This window comes from Paramormyrops kingsleyae, chromosome 15, assembly GCF_048594095.1.
Source record: "Paramormyrops kingsleyae isolate MSU_618 chromosome 15, PKINGS_0.4, whole genome shotgun sequence".
NCBI classification, from domain to species: Eukaryota; Metazoa; Chordata; class Actinopteri; order Osteoglossiformes; family Mormyridae; genus Paramormyrops; species Paramormyrops kingsleyae.
The window spans coordinates 16,675,945-16,699,128 of record NC_132811.1 but is presented as its reverse complement, the minus strand read 5'-3'; the positions used below and the strand labels follow the sequence as shown (position 1 = coordinate 16,699,128).

The 23,184-nt window shown below is 47.0% G+C and overlaps 2 protein-coding genes across 2 annotated transcripts in view; one reads left to right on the top strand and one right to left on the bottom strand.

Annotated features, from left to right (window-relative positions):
* Positions 1–2,871, top strand: part of raver2 (ribonucleoprotein, PTB-binding 2) — a 30,526-nt gene extending 27,655 nt beyond the window's left edge. Inside the window, exon 16 of the mRNA XM_072700130.1 lies at positions 341–2,871. Within this exon, the coding sequence (XP_072556231.1) occupies positions 341–469 (129 nt within the window). The 3' untranslated portion in view covers positions 470–2,871. The remainder of the gene's footprint in view (positions 1–340) is intronic.
* On the bottom strand, positions 2,698–22,205 carry jak1 (Janus kinase 1). Its single transcript, XM_072700129.1, has 24 exons — positions 21,979–22,205; positions 15,851–16,053; positions 15,094–15,217; positions 12,397–12,529; positions 12,137–12,300; positions 11,698–12,031; positions 11,384–11,560; positions 10,793–10,950; positions 10,530–10,644; positions 9,853–10,051; positions 8,242–8,351; positions 7,995–8,150; positions 7,827–7,914; positions 7,430–7,557; positions 7,121–7,256; positions 6,758–6,909; positions 6,084–6,234; positions 5,598–5,686; positions 5,325–5,517; positions 5,109–5,233; positions 4,655–4,827; positions 4,176–4,293; positions 3,708–3,818; positions 2,698–3,616 (listed from the first exon to the last, which is right to left on the bottom strand). The coding sequence occupies exons 2-24, from the start codon at positions 16,026–16,028 to the stop codon at positions 3,515–3,517; spliced, it is 3,414 nt and encodes a 1,137-aa protein (XP_072556230.1). The 5' UTR covers positions 16,029–16,053; positions 21,979–22,205; the 3' UTR covers positions 2,698–3,514.
* Between the last annotated feature and the right edge of the window lie 979 nt (positions 22,206–23,184).

The following is a 23,184-nucleotide window of genomic DNA, read 5'->3' as shown; positions in this document are numbered from 1 at the left end:
GCTTTGGAGCAACATGACCAACATATTTTCATATTCTAAGCAAACTCAAACAAAGCCACTGCAACAGTGCATGCAGAATGTTTACCGTGCTCATTGAAATATATTGATACAAATATCTAATTTAATGATTAGTAGTTGCTAAAGGGGAAAAAATATCACATTGGTATTGTATCGACATACTCAGAATTTTACTATTGGGATCAGACCAGAAAAAATTATATCTTGTCATCTCTATTTTTAATATTTACCATTTGTATATCATCGTTCCTTATAAGGAATGTGCCAGTTACTCTGCGGACACGTGTTTACCCATCTGCCCCCTTTTCTGTGCCCACTCCAGAATCCTGCGCGAGGGCAGAAGCGAGAGTACCCCCTGCCGGCCCCCCAGGACGTGGCAGGGGAGGGGGCGTACGCAGGCCAGCACACCCAGAGCCAGTACACAGAATACTTCAAGAAGAAGAGGATTTAAGCCCCCTACCCCGACACCCGTGCTCTCGTCCTCCGTGCTCTCGGTATGCCCCCCCCCCCCCCCGCGCAGCCCCCGCGTCCCGTCCATGCCTTAACTTCCAGCCCCTCTCGCTTATCGCTCGATGTTTAAATGGTTCTCGTTTACACGGGGGAGGGACGTACATCTTTGTAATGTATGAGACTCTTTTTGTATTTGCATATTCCAAGACCTCTCTGTGGGCTTGTGTGTTGTAACTTATATCTGTATAAATCCGTCTTTTCTCAGTGTGAGAAAAAAGCCCTTTTTATCCATAATCTTTGAAAAGGTGATGTAGTTTTAACCACCCCCCCCCCCCACATCCCCCACCCCTTTGTCGTTTTTCTAACTGACTCATGCCATTACGCACCATCACGGCCTCTCGACGCACTCCGCGTTCGCTTACGTTATCTTCTTGCCACTACCTTTAACCGTAGGAGTGACTATAGCCATTTGTAGGACTGCTTCTGTCTGCCACCGAAAGCACAGGGGCCCCCGGCTCGTAATCCTTAAGGGCAGAAGCTTCCTAGCAATCCGACGGCCATGTCTTAAACGCAATAATGTTCGCTGCCGCGTGACGTCGTTCTGTATTAACCCGCCTGTCGCTCTGGAGTCTTAAGCTTCGTGAATTAATTACTTTTCTCCCCTCCTGCCTCCGTGGAGTGCATTTTCAGTTTAGAATTACAGGGATTCAATACTGGAGGTCTGAGATAGGTGCTGTTTATCCCTCATTATGGGGATGTTACATGATTTTGAATTTTTCTAAGCCCCTGAATGTCTCTTGGAATCTGACGTGGCCTAGGTCTGGCGTCTTCCACGCAGGAAGCCCTTGCCGGCTACTACGCTCAGGCCGTGTTGTTCCAGGCCTAGCTGAGGTGTGACCTCTAGCCCCGCCCCTTCTGCAGCTGGCAGTAAGGCCACACCCCTAACCTTGGGGACTGGCCTATGGGGAAACAGCCTATCTGCTGGATGCGGGAGCGGTGATGTCATTACCAAGCAGTGCTGGCATGCGGTTACCGTCGGAAAGCGATTTGTCAGCGCCCCCCCCCCCCCAACCGTGTTCAGTGTGTTGCGTTCAGTTGGGTTTCAAGCACCCAGCTGCTCATTTGCCTTCACAAAGGCAGCTCTGAACCTGCAGCTCTCTTTCTAATAACCTTTATAATATAACGATGGAATAAAGCTATTTGTTTCCCTGGCTGACGTGCAAACTGCCGTCTGCTGGTTCTTCAGGACTTTTTAGGAGGCCGGTATTTCTGCCGTTCAGGTGATCTGTGTTTTAAATCCAGTCTCCCCATGACAGCTGTTACCCACAGCGGCCTCGACACCCCCAACCCCCTTCCAGGACCAGACTGGGGCCTCCTCCCTGGTTTGTTTTCATTCTGAGACAGTAAGATAAACAGTGCCGGCCGTGGTGCTGATCCTGGATCAGTGGGGGCAGGCCCGCTTCCCTTCGTGGCATTCTGCTTGCTGTCAAGGGGTTTACCCCACTGTCACAGTGACATCATCCCACAGGCATTTTACTAAGAATATTTTACCTCCTGTCAAATTTAGCATTGTTCAGTCCAGAGCCCACTCAGTGGGGTATCAGGGTAATTCTCTGCCCCCCGGGTCCTAAGGGGCGGCCCTGCCGTTGTTCGCTGGCCGACAAACCATTTCGAAAAGCCCTCGGACCCTCTTTAAAACCCAGTGTTGTGGCAGAAGGGCGCCCCCTGCTGTCATTGTGGTGCCTCTCTTGCATGTTGCCAATCAGGTGTATAACTCGTATTGATTGTAAACAAGCTCTCCTCCCTGAACCCTTACAGGTTATGGTGGTGGTGGAAGAGTGGGGGGGGCAGCCCTTGTTAAGAAATGAAAGGTGTTTTGGTTCCTCACAGGATCAATATAGCTTGTAAATATGGAGTCTAAGCCTTCAATCACTACATTAGTTTTTCTGTTTTCCCTACTGAAGCTTTGCAATATTGAAACTTTCGGAGATGAGGAATGTCTTGATGCCTTTAGTGTAGGGAAGAGCACAGCTCTGTGACTTTGTACATGAAAATGAAATCACAGATTTCGCAAGCCATTCGTTTGAAGTTTATCTAGGTTTTCTGACCATTTAGATTTTGCAATATTTTATATCCAGAATAGGTTGATATTGCTTTACTGTGAATAAGCTATTTTTAGGCAAATTGTAATTTTAGCATGCATATTCACAAATCAATGTTTAATAGTGCTTTTCATTTTGATTACTTTTATTTAATTGGATTAAATGTGTATTTATGTACATTTTATTTTATTTTTTGCCCAGCTGATCACCATCTTCCTTGTCGAAATTTATTTTCCTCTCTCAAACGGAGAGGCATTTTTCTTTTACGTTCTGGAATAAAAATGGCGGAAATGGAGTCGCAGTCACGTTTCCTGGTGTCGTGCTTTTCTCGCCGGCGTGCGTCTCCCTCGGCTCTCCCCGGCGTGCGTCTCCCTCGGCTCTCCCACTCGTGGTGCCCTTTAATGCAGCCTGTAGTCCCTCCTCAGCTTCTCAGCTCTGCTGGCCGCCGTCCTGCATCTCACATCATCAGCACCATCGCCGCCGCCCCGCTGCTGCTCCTGGTAAGTCCTGATCATCCCAGTTTCATCGCTCACAACGTTCTGTACACGGCGGAATGTTCCCAATCTCCCGGATAAGACCGGCACAAACTTTGGACCCATAATCACCTGCGCCCTGCCTTTTAGTTTTAATTTGGATTTGCGAGTCTGGGGGCTTGAGGTGAGTGTTTGTTTTTCCCTTCTGTGAATTGGTGGGATTTGCTGCCATCTTGTGTCCATGGGTGGTCACCGATATATGCAGCTGAATGCAATGTGAGCAGTTTCAAATAGCATGTCTGTCTGGAAGGGCTGCTTCGTCCACACTGTCGCGAGCCTTAATGCCATTGGCAGCAAATCCCGTAGAAGCTGCTCTATTTACGAAGACGTGGTTATTTAAAAAGGAGCGAGGAGTCTGTCGCTGTGCAGAGTTCAGTCCCCTTTAGAGCTTAATGAGGCTCCGCTGTCTTTTTATTGCCTGTCCGCCAGCGGCTGAAAAACCTCGATCAGCTCCCTGAAAGTGACCCGCTGCTCCGGGCAATTATCCCAGCACCTCCTCATCTGGGTGTAGACCTGGCCAAAGAAGAGAGAGGGATCAGGCAAGTGCGGGATGGCATTCCCACCTCCTCCTTTAATTCCCCTATGGCGAATTCCCCCGCTGTACCGTTTCTGGGCAGCCGGGGGGGCACGGCAATCTCTTCCCCTCTTCCAACACCCTCACTAGCCTGGTGACGGTCATCTGACCATGGGTTGGACCAATCATCTTCAGGAACATCTGAAACCCATGAGGACAGGGCATCTAAGCATCAGAACAGCCAAGAAATGGGGGAGGGGGTTCTGGGAATCATACTGGTGGTAGCTATCTTTAAGGGGAGATGTGGCTCTGGGGAAGGGGGCGTGTCTCTCCGTCAGGCACAAGTACAACCAGACACACTCTTTGGCTGAGTCACCCGTCACCCTCGGCCGTGACCAGGACCATCTGCCGCCTGAACAGAGCAGCCCCACCCGCCCCCCTGTGCCTCACCAGTCTGACATTTGGAGCAGAATCATCGCAAAATGGGTTGAAAGAAACCGCAAGCCCTTCCCTCCCCCCGCCATTGCGTTCGGGTCAGGGACGACAGGGGCAGCATACCACCATGGGGCTGGAGCAGTTCTCGCAGTAGGTGAGCAGCTCATACAAGGTGACACCGAAGGACCACACGTCCGATGCGCGGTAGAACTTGCAGTGGACCAGACATTCTGGGGCGTACCTGGGGAGAGCGGGAAGAGGAAGGGTCAGGCCCAAAACGTGATGCAGCTGCCGCCGCCTTGATTTTGGCACCAGGGACACGAGGCCACAGATACAACATGGGGCACTGAGGGGGTCTTGTTGGTGGCGGTATATTTCTGGAGGCTCCATCATGAACACCAGGGGGTGCTGTGAGATTTGCAGGCTCTTGTGGATAAATTGTCGGGGCTGGTAAAAATCGGCGTCCCAGATAGACCTTGCAGGTACGGGATGCCAAAGATCGCACATAATCCACGAGGGCTCTTAGTGCGATTCAGCCGAACCTCCATCAGTAGATTCGCATAACGATTTTAAGGCTGGGTACCGTTAGCGATGACTCTCACCAGAAGACGGGGCTATCCAGGTCATCCTTGACCGTGTAGTAGCCCTCCCCGTCCTTGATGGTCTTAGTCAGGCCGAAGTCCCCGATCTTGACGTTGTGCTCATTCTCCACCAGCACGTTCCGGGCGGCCAGGTCCCTGTGGATGTAGTTCCGGGATCCCAGATAATCCATTCCCTAGTGGGAAACACCACATTAAGCCTAAAGGAAAAGCAGCTCACTCACGCCCCTCTGTTGGGGCGATGATCAAGGAACTTCTGCCCTCTGGTGTTTAACTACCGGTACTTAATTTAGTGTGACAGCTGTGCAAATGAGTTAGCTGTACTGAATAATTATTTGTTAAATTCTTTTTTAATGCACACAGCATGGCTGCTGGCTTCTTTCCTTGCATGGCGCTGTGTTCTCATGTGACCCGTGGCACCCGGGGACGCCCGGCAGCACAAACACGGCCCACATACCTTGCATATCTGCACTGCATACGTTAGCAGCTGCTGCAGGTCCGTCTGCGCCTTCCTCCGAGGCAGGTACTCCTTGAGGCTACCGGCAGGGAGGTACTCCATGATGAGTTTGATGGACAGCCCTCCTAAACAGGAAGTGACACGGGGAAGTCCGTGTGAGTGGGGGTGTGTGTGTGCCTTCCTCCTGTAGCTGTAGCTGTAGCTGTAGCTACCAACCCTGCTCGCTGCAGATGCCCTTGTACTTGACGATGTTCTCATGGTAGAGCTCCTTGAGAATGTCAACCTCGCGCTGCAGATTGCAGCTCTGCTCCTCCGTGGTCTCTGGCTTCAGGGACTTGACAGCCACCAGCTCGCCGGTGCGGTCGCTCTGGGGGTCGTACATGCACAGCTCCACCTTGCCGAAGTGGCCCTGCAGTCAGCCGTTCAAGAGACCGAACCTAAGCTTTGTCGCTCATCGCTTTCTGTGGCACGAAGTAAAATAGAAATTACCTCGCCCAGATCTCGGATCTTCTTCAGGAACCTCCTCTCGAAGACGGTGGGGTCCACCTCCAGAGTCGGTACTGGCTGGATTAGTGGGTCTGCATGATACGACAGCATGTCCGCATGAAGATCAACACTTAGCAGTTAGCATAGCGGCTAAGGAGCTGGAACATGCAGCTGTAAGATCCAACTAGCATTAACGTGTTTATTCATTTTCACTTAAAGTAACAAGTTTCCTCCATAAAATGTGGAATATAAAAACAAACAGTTAAACATGCACAGCGGTTTAGGCTGTTGCTGTTCTGCTTGTTTTGGTAGATATAATTTTTAATAACTGCAGTACTCCTGACAGTCACAAGGTGGGGTATTGAGAATAGTGACAAGGGGAAACGGTAGGAAACAACAGTAACTTTCAGTAGCAGAGACCAGCCTTGGGGAAACTAATACTGCCATTTCTATAGTGGAGATACATTGAAAAAGAGAATTTCCCCTCACTCTGCTCCTCGAGCATCTCGATGTCCCTCACGATGGCTCTGAAGAAGGGCCTCTTGCGGGGGTCGTAGTTCATGCAGTGTATCATGAGCTCGGCCAGCTCCTTGCAGTTGGGTGTAGCCAGAGAGCACTCAGCCGTGTAGAAGCGTTCCTTCTGCCAGAGGAGGCGGGGGCAGTCATGAGGGAATTCATCACAGGACGCTCCCCCCTCCCTTCTTTAGATTTCCATGTTGGCATAAACAGGAACAGCTATTGTTTACAGTACTCAGGAAGGTCCACAAACCTCCTGAAAGGAGATCTTGGAAAAATTCCTTTTACATTCCAAGTATTTGCCATGACTCACTGTTAGTTTAATAATTAATCCACAGTTGGCCAGCTTGTAAGATCTAAGCACATTGAATGTTAATGGAGCTGAACTTCTGAGGTGAACATGCAGCAGAGATTGACACCTTCCACCCCTGAAGGTCACTGCATGATCGCATGCACTGTCTAGCCCATAGCGCAAAGCGTCCACGATCACCACCAGTGTGCTAGTAGCTATGCTATTGCTCTGGTTACCATGCCAACGGCACCAGCTGTGCCTGCGCGGTTGAAGTCTGAACAAACATGCAACCTCACAAACTTGGGCCATCGCGCCCGTCTCCTAGCAGGACGCGTTGAGATGCGGCCTTTCAAACCTCGGTGAGCTTCTTGTCCTTCAGTGGCACCTCGCCGTCATAGCAGATCTCCCACAGGGTGGTTCCAAAGCCCCACTTGTCTGCTGCCACACTCAGGTCTGTCGGGTTCCTCATGCACTCCGGGGCAATCCAGGGGATTCGGTCCACACACTCTGCAAGAACCCAACATGGACCTTGGTCACCATGCTGCCCACATATCTCCTTGATCTCTTAAAGTCTACCAATGACCAGAATCTTGCTTGAGACCTCTATTGGTGGTTCTAGTTACACAAGTTCTCAGATATGGGATGTCCTTCAACTTCTTCCTGCATGAAACAGTACTGAAATGTCCTGAACGCGGAATGTTGAAAAAGTCCACGAGACCTTCTCTGGTGAGCACGGTGACAGGGATGCCCGGGTCGCTGAGCTTGACAAAAGGTCCACCCTTGCTTTCCAGGCCATCCCGAGCCAGCAGAACGTTCTTGGTGCAGACATAACCATGGACCAGCTTTTTGTCCTCCTAGAAGGAGAGAGATCCAGAATCACGGAGAACAAATCCAACAATCAGAAGCCTGACTTGATTCTTTCCAAAAAGTTTTCAAACTGTGCCATGTTGAATATTTCAACTGGGGAGGGATGACAAGAGGCAAATACCCCCCAGCACCCCATCATGTGTGCATCGAGTCCTCTCACCAGGTAGCTGAGCGCGCTGGCCAGCTGCTTGGCCACCTGGAACTTCCACGGCGTGGCTAGGTGGCTGCGGTGCTTCCGCATGAAGAGGTCCAGGGGCCCTAGCTGCACAAACTCCTCCACTATGATGTCTGCATGTGAAGCGAGAGCACAGACACATCAAAATAGGGAAAGTCCATCCTACAAACTGAAAGGAAAACGCTGCGGAACCAGAACATCCACCGCAAAAACTCGGCACACACAGAGCTAGCCTGGATTTCTACAGGCGCTACCAAGATCTTGAGTGAGGAAATATTAGGGTATGTATGGTAAAGATCTGTAACAGTTAAAAATAACAAAAAATAAAACAGGAGACCAATCATGGGGTTTGGCATGGAGAAAGCCCTCAGATCTCACTTACTCTCCAGGTCTCTCACACAGATGCCGTGCAGCAGGACGATGTGTTTGTGGGAGACCTGTTGCATCATGCTGGCTGCCTCAAAGAAGGCCTGTGGACAGGGAAGCTTAGCGTTAGGGGACATGGAGGCGGAGGGGGTACACTGATGGATTCTGGGAGAGGAAAGCTCACCAGGGAGATGTCTCTGTGACCAGACCCCAGCACCTTCAGGACCACCTTCACCTCCTGGGAGGAGTAGCCGCCGACATCGATCTCATCTTCATCGAGTTTCCTCTTCAGGAGGCCCATGTAGATGTTTGTCCTCGTCCCTCGGCCCAGATGCTCTCCCTAGCAGGTGTGATGGGGGGGGGGGGGGGGGAGTTAAGCCTTCCGCACCCTTGCAAAGGGCCGCAGCAGAAGATCATGCACAGCATAGTACCTGAACGATCTCCTCTTTGAGGATCCGGTGAAAGCTCAGCTGACTGACTTCTAAGTGGGGCGGAGAGTCATGAACTCTGTTCCTAGTCATCACCAATAGGTTGGAGATTTCTGGAAAAAAAATAAATAGTAGGTTTAACTTATAACAATATAAGGATCAAGTACCATCAACAAACATGCATCAACAAAATCAGCATGTGTACAATTCGCATGAAGTGATACTATGTAAAATCTGATTTGTTTTCAGTTTTGATATTGCATGTAAACATTGGTTACAAGTGAGCGATTTTTTTAAAAGCCACATTGTTCTGTGATTAAAAAAAAAAAAAAAAACCTTCCTAGTCACTAAGACTCGGAAGCCCTGAAACGCGACATGTCAGCACAACAGCAGACAATGAAAAATCAGGGGTATTTTCGGAGCTGATCCCCGACACCACAGCAGAAAAAGGTGCATTTTAACGGGGGAATGCTAATGTAAGCAAACAAGTGCGTAAACTTCCTGGCTTCTATCGCAGGTACGGGATCGTTTCACAAGCCCCGTCTCTGAGGCAAACAGATATGAGTTGTGAGCTGGAGGGAAACCGCATTTACTACACATGCTTCCTGCTAGCACTGGTGCTGACAGGATGGGCGTATGAGGAGTGGGGCTCGGGGGGGGGGGTGTCGGAGTGCCTGCGACACGGCAGTGTGTGAAAATATCTGGCCCGCAACGCGGCACACATAAACAATATAAAGGTCAGGGGGCAGGACCCTAGTGAAGCAGCTCCGACTCCCCCGCACACACCTCACACTCCTGTGCAGAGTGCCCATGAGCAGAGAGGAAGGATGCAGAATATGCGCGTCGCCTTTAGCGGCCCGTTCGGGTGACATGTGGTCAACATGAGGAGCTGAGTAAGGTAAACAAACACTGAAAATAGGAACCGCCCCCTCCCCCCCCCCCCCGTGCTCCCCCCCCCCACCCCCGTGCAAACCCCCCCCACCCCCGCTCCCCTCCCACCTCTAAACGTGAGGGTTTTCAGAGGACAGCGGATGCAAAGTGGGTAGCAGCAACAGAACAAGATCACTAAAGCAAATTGTCACGCCGACGAGGCCTACAGCTCATAAAAAATAGTCTAGAGTTTTCTGGAAAGGATTCATTGAAACAAGCACAACTTCTACCCAAAACCAATACAGTCAGCAGTTGGACTGCATTGCACTAGAGCACTAACTACAGCAGTTTTGTGTTGTTGCCTTTCACTGTAAACGCAACAACAGAAAGGTCAGATTAGTCACTCTTATCAGGGAGAGTGTACTCTCTTTGAAATGTGACCCATAAGGGGAGATACCGCAGGACTTCTGAACGTGGTGCATAACGGTTTCCCCCAGCAACGCCCATTACCCGCCACTCTAACCTTCTGGGATGTCGTCATTCGAATGGCCTCTTTGAATCTGTTTGCGTTTCTCTCTTTCCCACACTGATATTTTGTGCATTTCACTGGGTAGTTTTTGACTGGATGGAAACAACTTGCTGGGAACTACTTGCCGGGAATTGGTCTGAGAGCGGTGTATGGTTTTGGGAACCTTCCCAGAGCTGCCAGCACTCGGGGTTGGGGGGTACAGTCCCGGCACATACCTCGGGGCTGGGGGGGGGAGCACCTCTTCAGCTGGAAGCTGATGTCGTCGGTCCGTAGGCACTGTAGCGCCAGGTGCTCCATGAGCTCCGGGAGGGTAGGCCACATGGCGTCAGTCCCGCACAGCCCGTAGCCCTGCTTCCCCACCTCAATCTGAAAGTTCTTGTACTGCCGTCCATTCCTGGACATGACCGGGTCAGCCTGGGGGGGTAGGGGGAAAGCAAAGGATAGCAACTGACCAAGGCTGACCCGACTCACGATATTCACAACCATATTCACAAATCTTTTCTAAATGTAATGTATGTGTATATGTATAATGTTGTGCATGCAACACATTCACCTCCACTTACTCGCGTGTAGTTGTCTCATATACAACCTTTTGTGATTTGCATGAGTCCAAGAACATATAACCGACTTGTGTTGCACTACGGAGCTGGTGGAAGATCATCCTGGGCCACTGTACACCACTACATTAATGATCTAACATTTAACACTAAAGCCCCACCTGACTTTTTCCTCCTTGAAAAATTGTGTGCACCCAGTCCCACCTATTTGTATATTCACAGTCAATTTTTTGCATGTAATTTGCAACGAGGTATGGCACATGTCTCTGGATAGAGCGGCGAGCACATGGGGCGAGCGGAGCTTCGCCACGAGGCCTCTCAGGCAGAGACTTTACCTCGACGCAGATGACCGTCATGAGGATGTGGTCGTAGCTAGTGCAGCTCCAGCGCATGAGATACATGCCCTCCTGGTTGCCTTCCTGCCGCAGCTTGTGGACGGCATACTCCGTGCTGGAGGAGCGGGTAGATTAAGGCCATGGAAAACAGAGGGACGGGGTGGCACTGGGTCAGAATTGCTACATGCTAATCATTACAAACTCCTTTGATGTGGCCCTTGATGGAGAAGAGGCCAGTAGAAGCGTGGTCACCATGCTGTTACCTGATGGGGCCATGGCAGCCATTCTGCAGGTTCCTCACCACGGAGGACGGCGCCACATCCGTGCACAGGTAGTGATGGGCATCCACAGTCAGACGGAAATAGCCATCCACCAGGGCTGCCAGGGCCCGCGCCTCGTCCCTAGAGACCATCTGGAGCTCCTGGGGGGAGGGGAGAGGGTTGGACAGGAGCAGTCGTCACTGCGCCACAGCCTGCAAAACCACTGCCAGCGTCAGGACACAATGACCGCTCTGTTTTGACGGGCAGCACCGTGACTGCAAAGCGCCTGCTGGCAGCCAGCCACACCTCCCATTATCTCAGCTCACGATCTAGCATGCGACATGTGTGTGCTCGTCCGCGCTGTTTACGAGCCCAGCCATCTGAAAACAGCACGAGAAGCACGCTGCCCTACCAAGCACGGCGATCTTAAACTGCAGCGGCCTCCAACTGCAAAGTTACGTAAAACAGATGAAGGCCAAAAATCAAGAATTCATAACAACAACAACCGAGTAAGTGGGGCCAGAAGGAACCCAGAGTGCATGTGGAGAAGGGGATTCTGGGAATCCACAGCCAACGATCTGCCCAAAAATTTACCATCTTTTTGTTTTCCTGTTTGTAGACAGTGAGGGCCCCCTCCTTGATGACGATGTGCGTTATCTCATGGAAGTCCGAAAACAAAATCCAGCCATCACTGTCATTTTCCTCATTTTTCAGTTGTCTGTCCAGTCCCTTGTTCTTTAATTTCCTTTTTCCTTTGGCTGTCTGTATGCTCTGTGTATTTAAGGAGGGAAAAAAAATTAACGTCTTAACCTGTGTTAACATTTAACGTAGGCAAATTAAATTTAGCTAGATGTTTAATTTATTGAAAACAGACTAATACCTTCACACCTCAATCCACAGAGTCTTACCTTGGTTGGCTTCCTTCGCCACATGATTCCCAAGTTTCCAGAAACCTTCACCTCGTACCCCAGAGGCACTCCGTCCTGGAGACACTTCTCGCTCTCGGCAGAGATGTGCAGCCCGTGGGTCTCGTAAACCTCACAGCCAAAGCCGACGGTCAGCGTCTCCAGCGTGGCCAGGTACTTGATCTTCAGGTCGTGCGCGGTCACACTGCTGTCCAGGATGGTCTTGGTGTTGAACTCATTGAGGAAGTTCTTGAATACGTCATTGATGCGGACGCGGGTGAGGATATTGCGCTGCTTGATGGACTTGTTGAGGCTCTCTGGGATGTGCTTCTTATAGCTGAGGATAGATGGCACTTGTACATTAAGAATCATTGTAATTATTCCAATACAATTTTTGACAAATGGAAAATGCATGTTGCCCAGCAACGGAATAGCCACCCACCTGGCGTCTCCCACCTTCCCCGACTGCGGCAGGTCCTGACTGAGGGCGCGGTGCGAGATCGCCAGCACCGCCATGCCAAGGCACTCGTTCTCGATGTCGTGAGCATCTGCGTCGCTACTGGGGCTCCGCACCGGCACCAGGCCTTTCAGGAAGTCATACTGGCCCTAGAAAAGGCATATCGGTACAAAATCCCTGTGATTATGGGCCACAGCGTGTTTCAGCACGGTGCTTCAAACTGCCTTCCCGTCTCCTGCATTCACCTGTGCAAACAGGTACTCCAGCGAAGCAGCATCGAGCAGCGGCGTTCCTCCGGGGCTCCTCTGCTTGCTGAGAGAGTGCCTCCACACCAGGGTCTCGCTGTCGTTTGTGCCGTGCCAGTTGCAAAAGTAGAACCTGGAAAATAGACGAGAGCGACCAGAATGAGGCCGTTGCTCGTCGGGGTCAAGCAGGGGCTACATCTCGCTTGTACAACAGCACAGCACGGCTTTTCAGGTGAGAGGCATGCAAGATGTGGATCCCCGGGACATGAAAGCGCATAACTTGACTTGTCTGCATAGCTGTGACTTTGTACACGCGGAGCCAAACGTCGTTTTTAGTTCCACTGTGTGCTACAGACACCATAAACAGGAAGTTCAGCATCATAAAATCATAAAAAAGAAAATGCACGCCAGATCAGACCGACCCTCAGACGTGCGACCGACCCTACACTGATGACAGAGCAGGGCCTGCGGGGGATCAATGCGTTCCTTCTGAAGCTTACAACTCAATGCCTCCCACATACTTATAGAGATGAACTTGTTCATCCTTGTACACGTTTGGATAAAAATTAACATGCGTGTTTAGCTGTGCAAATCCCAACAATCCAATTGTCATTGGGGCCGAGTCCCAAAACCCCCAACGATACCGTACTGGATCGAAACAGTGCAGGCAGACTGGCCCAAGAGGAGTTAAGGACCCCAGCTATCAGTGGCCAGAAGTTCATCTGTATCCTCTGTGACCCTCCTCTTAGAGCTGAAACACACAGGACATCACAGGCCTCACAAAGATTTCCTGTCCCTTACCACGTTTCTCCATGAACAGAGAAGTGACCTGCACCTCATTCCAGCAGTTCCATAAAGACAAGAGGAGACCACTCCTGCTGTAAGTTGGATTCATTCACAATCTCCAATAAGCTCTATCTAAACCCATCGAAGAGGATGATCATCTACCCTGACGAGTCTTTGATCCATGGGGCAAATTATTTAGTTTACTTATTCTTATGACACCGTCTTGTCCTGCACTGCACTGCTGTCTGTCCTGCACTGCACTGCTGTCCTGCACCAAAATGTCCTGCATTGCACTGCTGTCTGTCCTCCACTGTCATGTCCTGCACTGCACTGCTTTCTGTCCTGTACTGTCATGTCCTGCACTGCACTGCTGTCTGTCCTGCACCATCTTGTCCTGCATTGTCATGCCCTGCACTGCACTGCTGTCCTTCACCATCTTGTCCTGCATTGCACTGCTGTCTGTCCTGCACTGCACTGCTGTCCTGCACCATCTTGTCCTGTATTGCACTGCTGTCTGTCTTCCACTGCACTGCTGTCCTGCACCATCTTGTCCTGTATTGCACTGCTGTCTGTCCTCCACTGTCATGTCCTGCACTGCACTGCTGTCCTTCACCATCTTGTCCTGCATTGCACTGCTGTCTGTCCTGCACTGCACTGCTGTCCTGCGCCATCTTGCCCTGTATTGCACTGCTGTCCACCCTGTCCTCTCATGCACCTGTCCCCTACCATGCAACTGTGGTATAAGAGTGTCCTCAGACCTCTTTTGGAAGAGGGTAAACATGACGAGCTCCTTGCAGAAGGCGACGCCAGCATCCAGCACAGCATTTCTTGAACTTGATTACAAATCAATTAACAGGCTCACATTTAAGCCTTGCATTTATCCTCTGCCCTAAATTCACATTGTTTTACTGGCCAAGTGCAACAAGTGCACTGGAATGCTCACTCGTTCAGCCACACCCAGTACAAGGAAGAACAATGTGCAATAATAAAAACATGCAAACACACTAGATGGTTAGATCTGCAAGACGAGTGACACTTAGACACTATTCACCTCAGGTGCAGAGTTTAGTAATATTGAAGTGATGCCTGCAGTTTGGGGTAAGAAGTCACTCTTGAATCTGGAAGTCGGTGCTTTGATGCTGCAAAGCCTTTAGAGATGATAACAGAGTGCTGCAACGCACTCAGGTTTTGTTGTGGCTGTGATACACGTACATCCGGTCAATGAGTGACACAGGTGTGTTTTTAAACGATCAGTGGAAATCCACAAAGGACTGTGCCACATGTCAGAATTTTGCTTTATGGTTCAGGGGAGAAAAGGCATCTGTTTTCAGTACAGGCGTCTCCTACCGGTGGAGGCAGTCAGGTGGACAGACACACCCACATGCAAATGTTTAATGGCACGAACCACACCTTGGAACTGCTGAAGAAAACCGTCGAACACAAGGGCAGGACCAGAGTAAAAGTCACATGATAAGCAGCGGAGCTACCGGCGGGGCAGCAGACCCACCCTTCGGGGAAAATATGCAGTGTGATATGACATTGACGGGGATTAGCTCGTCAGCGCGACTCACAATGGCACGTCAACGATACACACGCACACAAGCTTGAGGAAACATACCAGCGGTGACACGCTTTGAATAAGCTCCAGCAGTTTAATTGTCATTGCCAGTTTATAGCTGGGGGGTAGGGTGGGACCACAATGTCAACCTCATCATGTAACACCTGATGTTCGATATACTCTCAATAATAGTCACATTTACATCTTATTTTACTGTGGTTGCCTTTTCCGTGTACTGTCACAATGAGACCACAGTCATAATTTTCACATATTTCATGTTTGACGTGTTTATCACCCAATGAGGGAGTTTGATGTTTTGCCCCCCCCCCCCAGCCCCCCCCCCCCCAGCTTACCTCATACGGTAGTGCAGCTTCAGTGAGGTTCCCTCGTCGACTTCAAACTCATGATTGGGAGGGTGCCACACGTTTCTGATCTCATCATACAGGGCAAATAGGTTGTGACACAAAGGAGAAATACCTGGACAGGTGGGGGGGGGGGGGGGGGGGCAGGGGGGGTCCACCAGACAGTAGAGTATTTATATCTGTATGGCACATCAGTTTCTAGGCAGCTGCCAGTCTGTGGAAGTGAACACCACACCCCCCACTACAATAAAGTCGCTGGCAAATTTAACGTCGACTGACAGCCTGGCAACGCAAATTTCACTTCTCCTTTTTGTGGAAAAAAAACAATCTGAAGAGATTTATCATATGACAGGCTCACACTATCCAAAGCATCTCTGAATCTCATAGATGGTTGAAAATCTTCTACCTCTGGCTTACTCTTTGATATGGAGATTTTGCTCGAATAACTCAGAAGTGGCTCGCCTTCATTCCTAGCCGCTCTCCAGCCACGAGACAGAAGGAAATCTGTCTCATGTCAACAGTCATGTTGTCTCCACCTCCAGCCACACTCACTCATCTCAGCACCAATTCTTCAGCATAAGTTTTACACACCTGTGCCACAAGTCTAACAGTATCAATTTATGCAATTCCGAGATTTCCCAGTTTGATTTGATGCCAAACTGCCCATGTTCTCAAATAAAAGTTCTCAAATAAACATTTTGTGTGTGTTTTGTTTCGAAAAGCTGTAGACCACGAGAAAGTGACTTACCACATTTCTTAGCCGCCTCAACACACAGGTCTTCAGCGGAATAACAGACCTTGGAGTATTCCAGGGGAAGTTTGTCTAGTAAGTAGAAATGTATTTCCAGGCCTCTTGAAGTCGTCGGCCCATTGATGTCGCTCCTCCGGGTCCTCATCTTTCTGCAGAGTTGCTGGCCCAGTTCCATCGCAACTAGCCGTGATGTTCAGACCCTGGCCAATAAGAAAGAGAGCGGTGCGTCATCCTCACTTGGGTCAAAAGGGGGGCTTTGCTGCTCAGCTACTTTTCCCAGATGAGAGCTCCAGCGTAACCCAACAGCAAATTAAAATGCGCTAATGAGATGAAACGCCCTGTGACTAAGCACGTTACTGTGATTTCCTAGATCGCCAGTCTCATAGCTGCGTCTTCCTGCTGGCAAACTCATTCACAGGCAGTGGTTTTCCAGTGATGCTCAGTGGAACTTAGCATGTAGGCCTAAATATAAAATTAAAGTGAAGCAACTTGATCTGCAAACCTACAGCCAACCAATACAAGGAAAATGCAGGAACAATGCAAATGTTCGTGGCCAAAACTGTTATTATAATCACTTAAAAAGGCGTCAAGTGCTTACAAATCTGCTCTCTTTATATCGATTGTACTGCAAGCTTTTTCAAATCCCAAAACATCTACCCAAGGCTTCCAACATCAATACAAAATGCTGTTTATCAAGCTCATTATATTAAGAGTGTAAATCGTATGATTTGCCATGATACAATTCAATTTCAATTCTGCAAGGCAGCAATTCGATATCTGGCAATATTTTAAATGTTACCACAATACAATACAATTCTATTCAGTAATGCATGATCAATATTTTCAATACAGTGAAATATAAGCTTTTTAGTGGAATTAATTTGAATTCAAGAAGATTTATGTTTAATTTTTCATTTTGACAACAGAATATGTTGAAAAACTATACATGATCCAAAAACACAAAAAAAGTCTGCACAAGAAACATTCTGTCTTGTATTTGTACTTTAACAACAAAAGACTGTTTCTGGATATGTATAGCTTACTCTCTAGATAAGAAGGAACATAGATGTACTAAACTATACACATTGTACTGTAATGTACTGGTCTCTACTCTCTGCTAAGGTGAGCCTCTAGATTACTTTGTGAAAGATTTTTTGTTTTCACTGATTTGTTTTCTGTTTTGGTTTAATGATATGAATTGATATTTGTCAATTAAATCATATTGTGGCCTTAAGAAATCAATGTATCTTTTAGAATTGATTAATTGTTACACCCTTTATTAGGTTTTTATATCCACCTGATGGTACATTCTTATAAACTTTGCTAAACCCCCAAATGCCTAAGGATCCAAATGAAACAGATAAGCACAGTGAATATTACATATAACATTCCGCCAAAATACACTATATGGACGACAGTATTGGGGCACACCTCTCATCATTGAATTTAGGTGTTTCATTCAGACTCATTGCCACAGGTGTATAAAATCAAGCACTCAGCCATGCAGTCAGGTTTACAAACATTTCTGAAAGAATGGGTCCTTCTGAAGAGCTCAGTGAATTCAAGTGCAGTGCTGTCATAGGATGCCACCTTTGCAGTAAGTCAGTTTGTAAAATTTCTTCCCTGCTAGATATTCCACGGTCAACTGTAAGTAGTATTATTGCAAAGTGGAAGAGTTTAGGAGCAACAGAAACTCAGCCATGAAGTGGCAGACCATGTAATGTAACAGAGTGGGATCTCTGGGTGCTGAGGCATATAGTGCGTAAAAGTTGCCAATAGTCTGTTGACTCAATACCTGCAGAGTTACTCTGGCATTAACCCCACCGCAAATACTATGCACCACAAATTTCATTGAATGGGCTTCCATGGCCGAGCAGCTGCATGCAAGCCTCCCATCACCAAGTGCAATGCTAAGGATCGGATGGAGTGGTGTAAAACACGCTACCATTGGATTCTGGAGCAGTGGGAAAAATTCTGTGGAGTGATGAATCACGCTTCTCTGGCAGTTTGATGGATGAGTCTGGGTTTGCCGGTTGCCTGGAGAAAATTACCTGTCTGACTGCATTGTGCCAACTGTAAAGTTGGCTGGAGGAGGGATGATGGTATGGGGTTGCTTTTCAGGGGCTGGGGGGGGGGGCCTTAGATCACTTCAGCATACCAAGACATTTTGGACAATTCTATGCTTTCAGCTTTGTGGGAACAGTCTGGGGAAGGTCCTTGTCTGTTCCTGCATGACCGTACCCCAGTGCACAAAGCAAGGTCCATAAAGATATGGTTGAGTGAGTTTGTTGTGGAAGAACTTCTCTGACCTGCACAGAGCCCTGATTTCAATCCCATTGAACACCCTGTGATAAACTAAATCGTAGACTGCGAGCCAGGCCTTCACATCGAACAGCAGGGCATGACCTCACAAAAGCTCTTTAGAATGAATGGGCAAAAATTCCCAGACACATTCCATTGTAGGTGTAATGGCCAGGTGTCCCAATAATTTTGTCGATACTGTGTACATGCCAACTCTCATTAGATAAAATGTGCCAAATCAGTTACTAAAAATCAATTTAGTATTAAATACCTAATCATTTCAATTATATATTTGAAAAAATTAGATCCACGTGGTCAACTGGTGTAAGCATACAAAACATCTGCATCAACGCACATTTTCTCACGTTCTGCTGCAGGGCAGGACTGGGTTAAGCAGAGCTTTAAATTCATTCACTGATGTGCATAAACACATAACAGAAAGGTCATATTAAAACAGTTATATTTTGTTTTTATGCTTCTCTGTACAATGCAAACGACTGCTGGATTTTCCATTTGAAGCATGTAATCTGAAGTTAAACCATTCAAGGGCAGCAAGTAACAATCACATCAATCATATCTCAATGGTTGATCGTAAGTTTGCTCTGTTATCGTTACGGTCTTCCTTCCCCTCGAGCTGACCACCTCCTGCCAAGAAGCGAGCACCAAGGGCTTCTCTGAATCATGCTCCAGAATGACCCCCTGACATCATTCTGTAGGGATTCAGCTGTAGGTGAAACTGGGACATACAAACCCAGTGCGTTGGTGTTGGTTGCTCTCCTCTGTTGAGGAGCAGTGAGCATGATTCAAATGAGCAGAACAGAAGTGCCCTGGTGTCCCAGAAACATGACTTAGCAGTAGCTGGCTGGGAGACCTCAGCCCATTAGTTCCCATTTTCCTGCCCATTATTCATTATTTTGTCACCAGGGGGCTCTAGGTTACAACTGAATAATCACACAATAGAGCATTTATTGAGATATACACATACACACACACACACACACACACACATACATACATACACATATATATGATTATTTTTTTATTGACCTGGGTCAAATATATAACTCAAATATATAACTCAAATAAGTAAAATGCAGCATGACTTTCCACTGTGTATTTACACAAAGAAGGAAAAGGTCAAAAACAATGATCCAGGAAGAAGTGACTGATCACTCAAAATTTCCCCAAGAGAATAAAAAAAAATTAAATATAACCAGTCTTTGGGACAACAAACACCAGCTTTGTACTCTCAATCAAACATGGTCCACTAGTTCTTGATTTTATGTGTTAAAGGGGAACAGATTGCTTTTTATGAAATAAATTGGTTGCATGATAATTGCTGATGTATAGCTTAGCTGATATATTAACTGAAGCTAACCTTTATAGATGGGCTTTCCCCGAGAAACACAAACCATAGCACATGCGTGAAAAACAACGGAACAAGGTACAGCGTGTCTCTGTGGTTCTTATGTGAAAACCATAAATAACAGGACAAAAGGTCTGAACTACGTTCACACTGCTTCCTTTTTCTGTAATAACTGAGATAAGTCTGTGTTTTCGCCTTTATCCCTCACTACTCTGCATTTTCAACCCCCCCCCCCCCCCCCCCCAAACTGAGATTTTTGTAAATGCTCTCTGAAGCTTGCGTCCATTTCTCAAAATACTTCTTCAGAGGATGTTAACACTCCTTTCAACCTCTTTACTTATTACTTATCAATTCCAATGCGCTCCTGATCAAGCTACCTAACGCGATGCAGAGCGCGCAATGTCATCAGGCGGTACAACAAAAGCCACATTTCTTGTACTTGAAAACAATAACTTTTGGTACAGCGTATCCAAATAAAATAGTATGTTTCATGCAGGTATGATTTCAATTTATTAAACCATTTGTTTCACATATACAAATTCCAAATATGTTACATAAAGACTGCAAATACTTTTCACGTTACGGTCACTGTAGTCACAAGTTTAAGTGTGTAACCACTACAATTTATTTTTAAAGCAGGCTACCTAAACAACATTCATAAATTATGTATGAATTAGGCTATACAATATCCGACATCTGTCAAATGTATTAAATAGTTAATATTACTTGACAATGTATAAATCAATCAAACAGGCAGGTACCTAAAGTTGCACTCTGAATGTGGAATAACCGAAATGTGGGTATTTAGTTATTTAAAATATTTACATTTAAAACGGATATTTTCGAAAATCAGAATTTTTAGTGTTTCATTGTGATCGATTTTCAGACAAGGTAGATTTGCCTTAAAGTGTAAAATTGTTTTGAATTAATAAACCAGAATTATACTGGCGGGGAAACTTAAGGGAATTCACCGAGCCTCAATAAAACACATGAGACGCCTACCAGCTCCATGTTGATTTTGTCTCACCATTTCTTCTTAAAGCTTTATTGTTTATTTTGCATTCTTAGTTGCAGAGTAATTCTGTAATAGCAGTTTTTTTTTTCAGACCATAACCTGCTCTCTATATTTAAGATATTTACTGTAGTCGATTCTCCATTTAACTTAAATATACTAAATAGACTGCCTTCTCACTCCAACTGCTAAGAGAGTCGGGCCCTTCGCAAGAAACGCTGAAAAATAGCACAGATCTACCTCAACTAGATACGGTGACTGAAATATACGCATTGCTATTCGGGGGAGAAAGAACAAGTCAGTTATACCGCCTGTTTCACCTCCGTCTGCTGCAGCCGTGCAAGTCAACAGGTACGTCCGATGGTTGGAAAAGGAGCACAAAATACCAGGCTGACAACTTAAAGAAGCATCCTGATATAATTATGTACGTTATAATACTGTAAACCATTTGTATGAAAATGGAGGCAATGCATTTAAAGGAGCAATTAAAAAAAATCAAATCCCCCAAAGATCGGTGATTCCCCTTGTTTTTCTTTCAAATCGCACGCATGAGTCGAGTCTGAAATCAGGCTACAGCGACCCAACTCACTGCGCTGCAATATATTACGTAACCCTGAAGTTTTGTTTGCGAGAGGTTTTATTTAAATAAACTTTTCATGGTTATAAAGTTCATTTAGCAGACCTCCGTTGTATAGCCGCAGTGGTGAACTGTCTTAAAAAGCACGGCACACATCTTTCAGTAATTTAAGCTAATTATCAGTTATACAACACGACTGCACGTCTCATCAACCAGAACGAGGCGAAAGTTTATATTCCACCGATTTCTCTGCTCATTTATGACAGATTCAGCCGGTAGAGCAGTCGAATCACCAAACTCTATCAAGCTGATTTCATAAGCGTTTGGAGAGACAGGGTGGACTTCGAGCGCGCCGCCAAACCTTAGCAGAGCGATTAATCGCCATTACAGTGACGGCCCGAAGCGCAGTGACAGCCCGAAGCGCAGTGACAGCCCAGCGCCTCTGCCCCCACCGGGACCGATCGCTCCCGGGACACTTATACAAGAGTAAAGGCTGTGAGAGCAGAAAGAAAACTCACAGCTCACACCGGGTCCCTTCTTACGCGTTTACCGCCGGATGAATACGCTAACTTTATTCAAAATGTAATTGGGGATTTTACAGCAACAATTACATGAAATTGAGATCATGTTGTATAAAAGGAATTCGTCCGTGCGCGTAAATGCAGGTGTTTATTTTGATATCACCTCATTTATAAGTGAAACATGTTCGCCTTCAGCCCCGACATGCTGCCCTGTAGCCTACTTTCGTTATCCTGTTAAACGCGCTGAATTCGCGCTGCACAAAACTCCGCTACGAGGACAGTGATGATATGTTTTTGTTTTTTTTTTACTTTTTACAAAATAACGATCATCTCCCTAAAACAGCTTACCTCGCATACTGAGTAAGCGCCATTTCCGCGTCGCTTTAAACGTCGATACCCTGTATCAGAATAGGCACCTCAGAATAACTGGTATAAAGTGCTGATATTTCCGACGGTCGCCTCCGCTGACGGCCGAGGAGTTTTGCTGAAACCGCCGCCTAATGCGCTCACTTCCAAATAAGCCGACGGGCATCGCGAAGCTGATTGGCGTTTTTCGTCTTTCTTCTGCTGCGGCTTCAGCCCATTCACTTTAACCCTTTCAAAGCTACAGCGCCGGACCCACGGGCCCGGAAAAAAACAAGAACTTGCTTATGCTGCCGCTGATAAATGTGTTAATGAAGCTATTTTTATGCGCCATAATCAAATGTGTAATCCTACCCGGGATTCAAACAAGTAATCATTTGCTTACTGTAGCTACTTTTAACAACCATTGTGCCAACTTTCTCTTTCCCTTTAGGCTATATAGTTACAACTGTATAGTATTTCATTTATTTTCGCGTTGTTCTAATATTTTTAAATTAAAATATTAAATGCCACATGTACCATGTACAAATGCAACTTAGTAATAAAACACAAGACTCCATCTTGTGTGACGTGTTCGGTTCTGTTAATGTTCGTAAGTGTTGTCTTATCAGAAAGAGGTTTTGATTAATGGATCCCGGCAGTGTAATGCAGTGCTGTTTTCACAATCCATTATGGCCGAATACGACATCCGTAAAAAGCTAAATCTAGCGTTATGCACAAAGTGCTGCCCGCCCAGAGCGGCGGCGTTTCCCCGCGTGTGGCAGCGCTGGCTCGTAACTCACAGGGAGAAATACCGCCTGTTACATCCACCACCTAAATGTAATCTCTGACAGATCTCTCCTTTGAATGCCTATGCCATACTATCACTATTACGAATTGTATGTATACGATGACGAAAATAGTCATTAATATATTTACACAAAACATAAATGGTTTTGTTTTAAAATTGGCATTTTATCTAGACTGGAAAGTGAGCCAAATGGTCCTAAATACGGTCGACGATTGGCAGTGTCCAGGTGTAGGGGAGACCAAGCTGGTTGGCACAATTTCCATTAAGTACTATTTATCTCAGACATATATTACATTATAATAACCAAGCTACATGCATATTAATGCTTAAGATCTCAGCTAAAAATCAGACTCATTACATTACAGAAAACGGTTACTGTAAATAGTTTATTCAGTTATAAA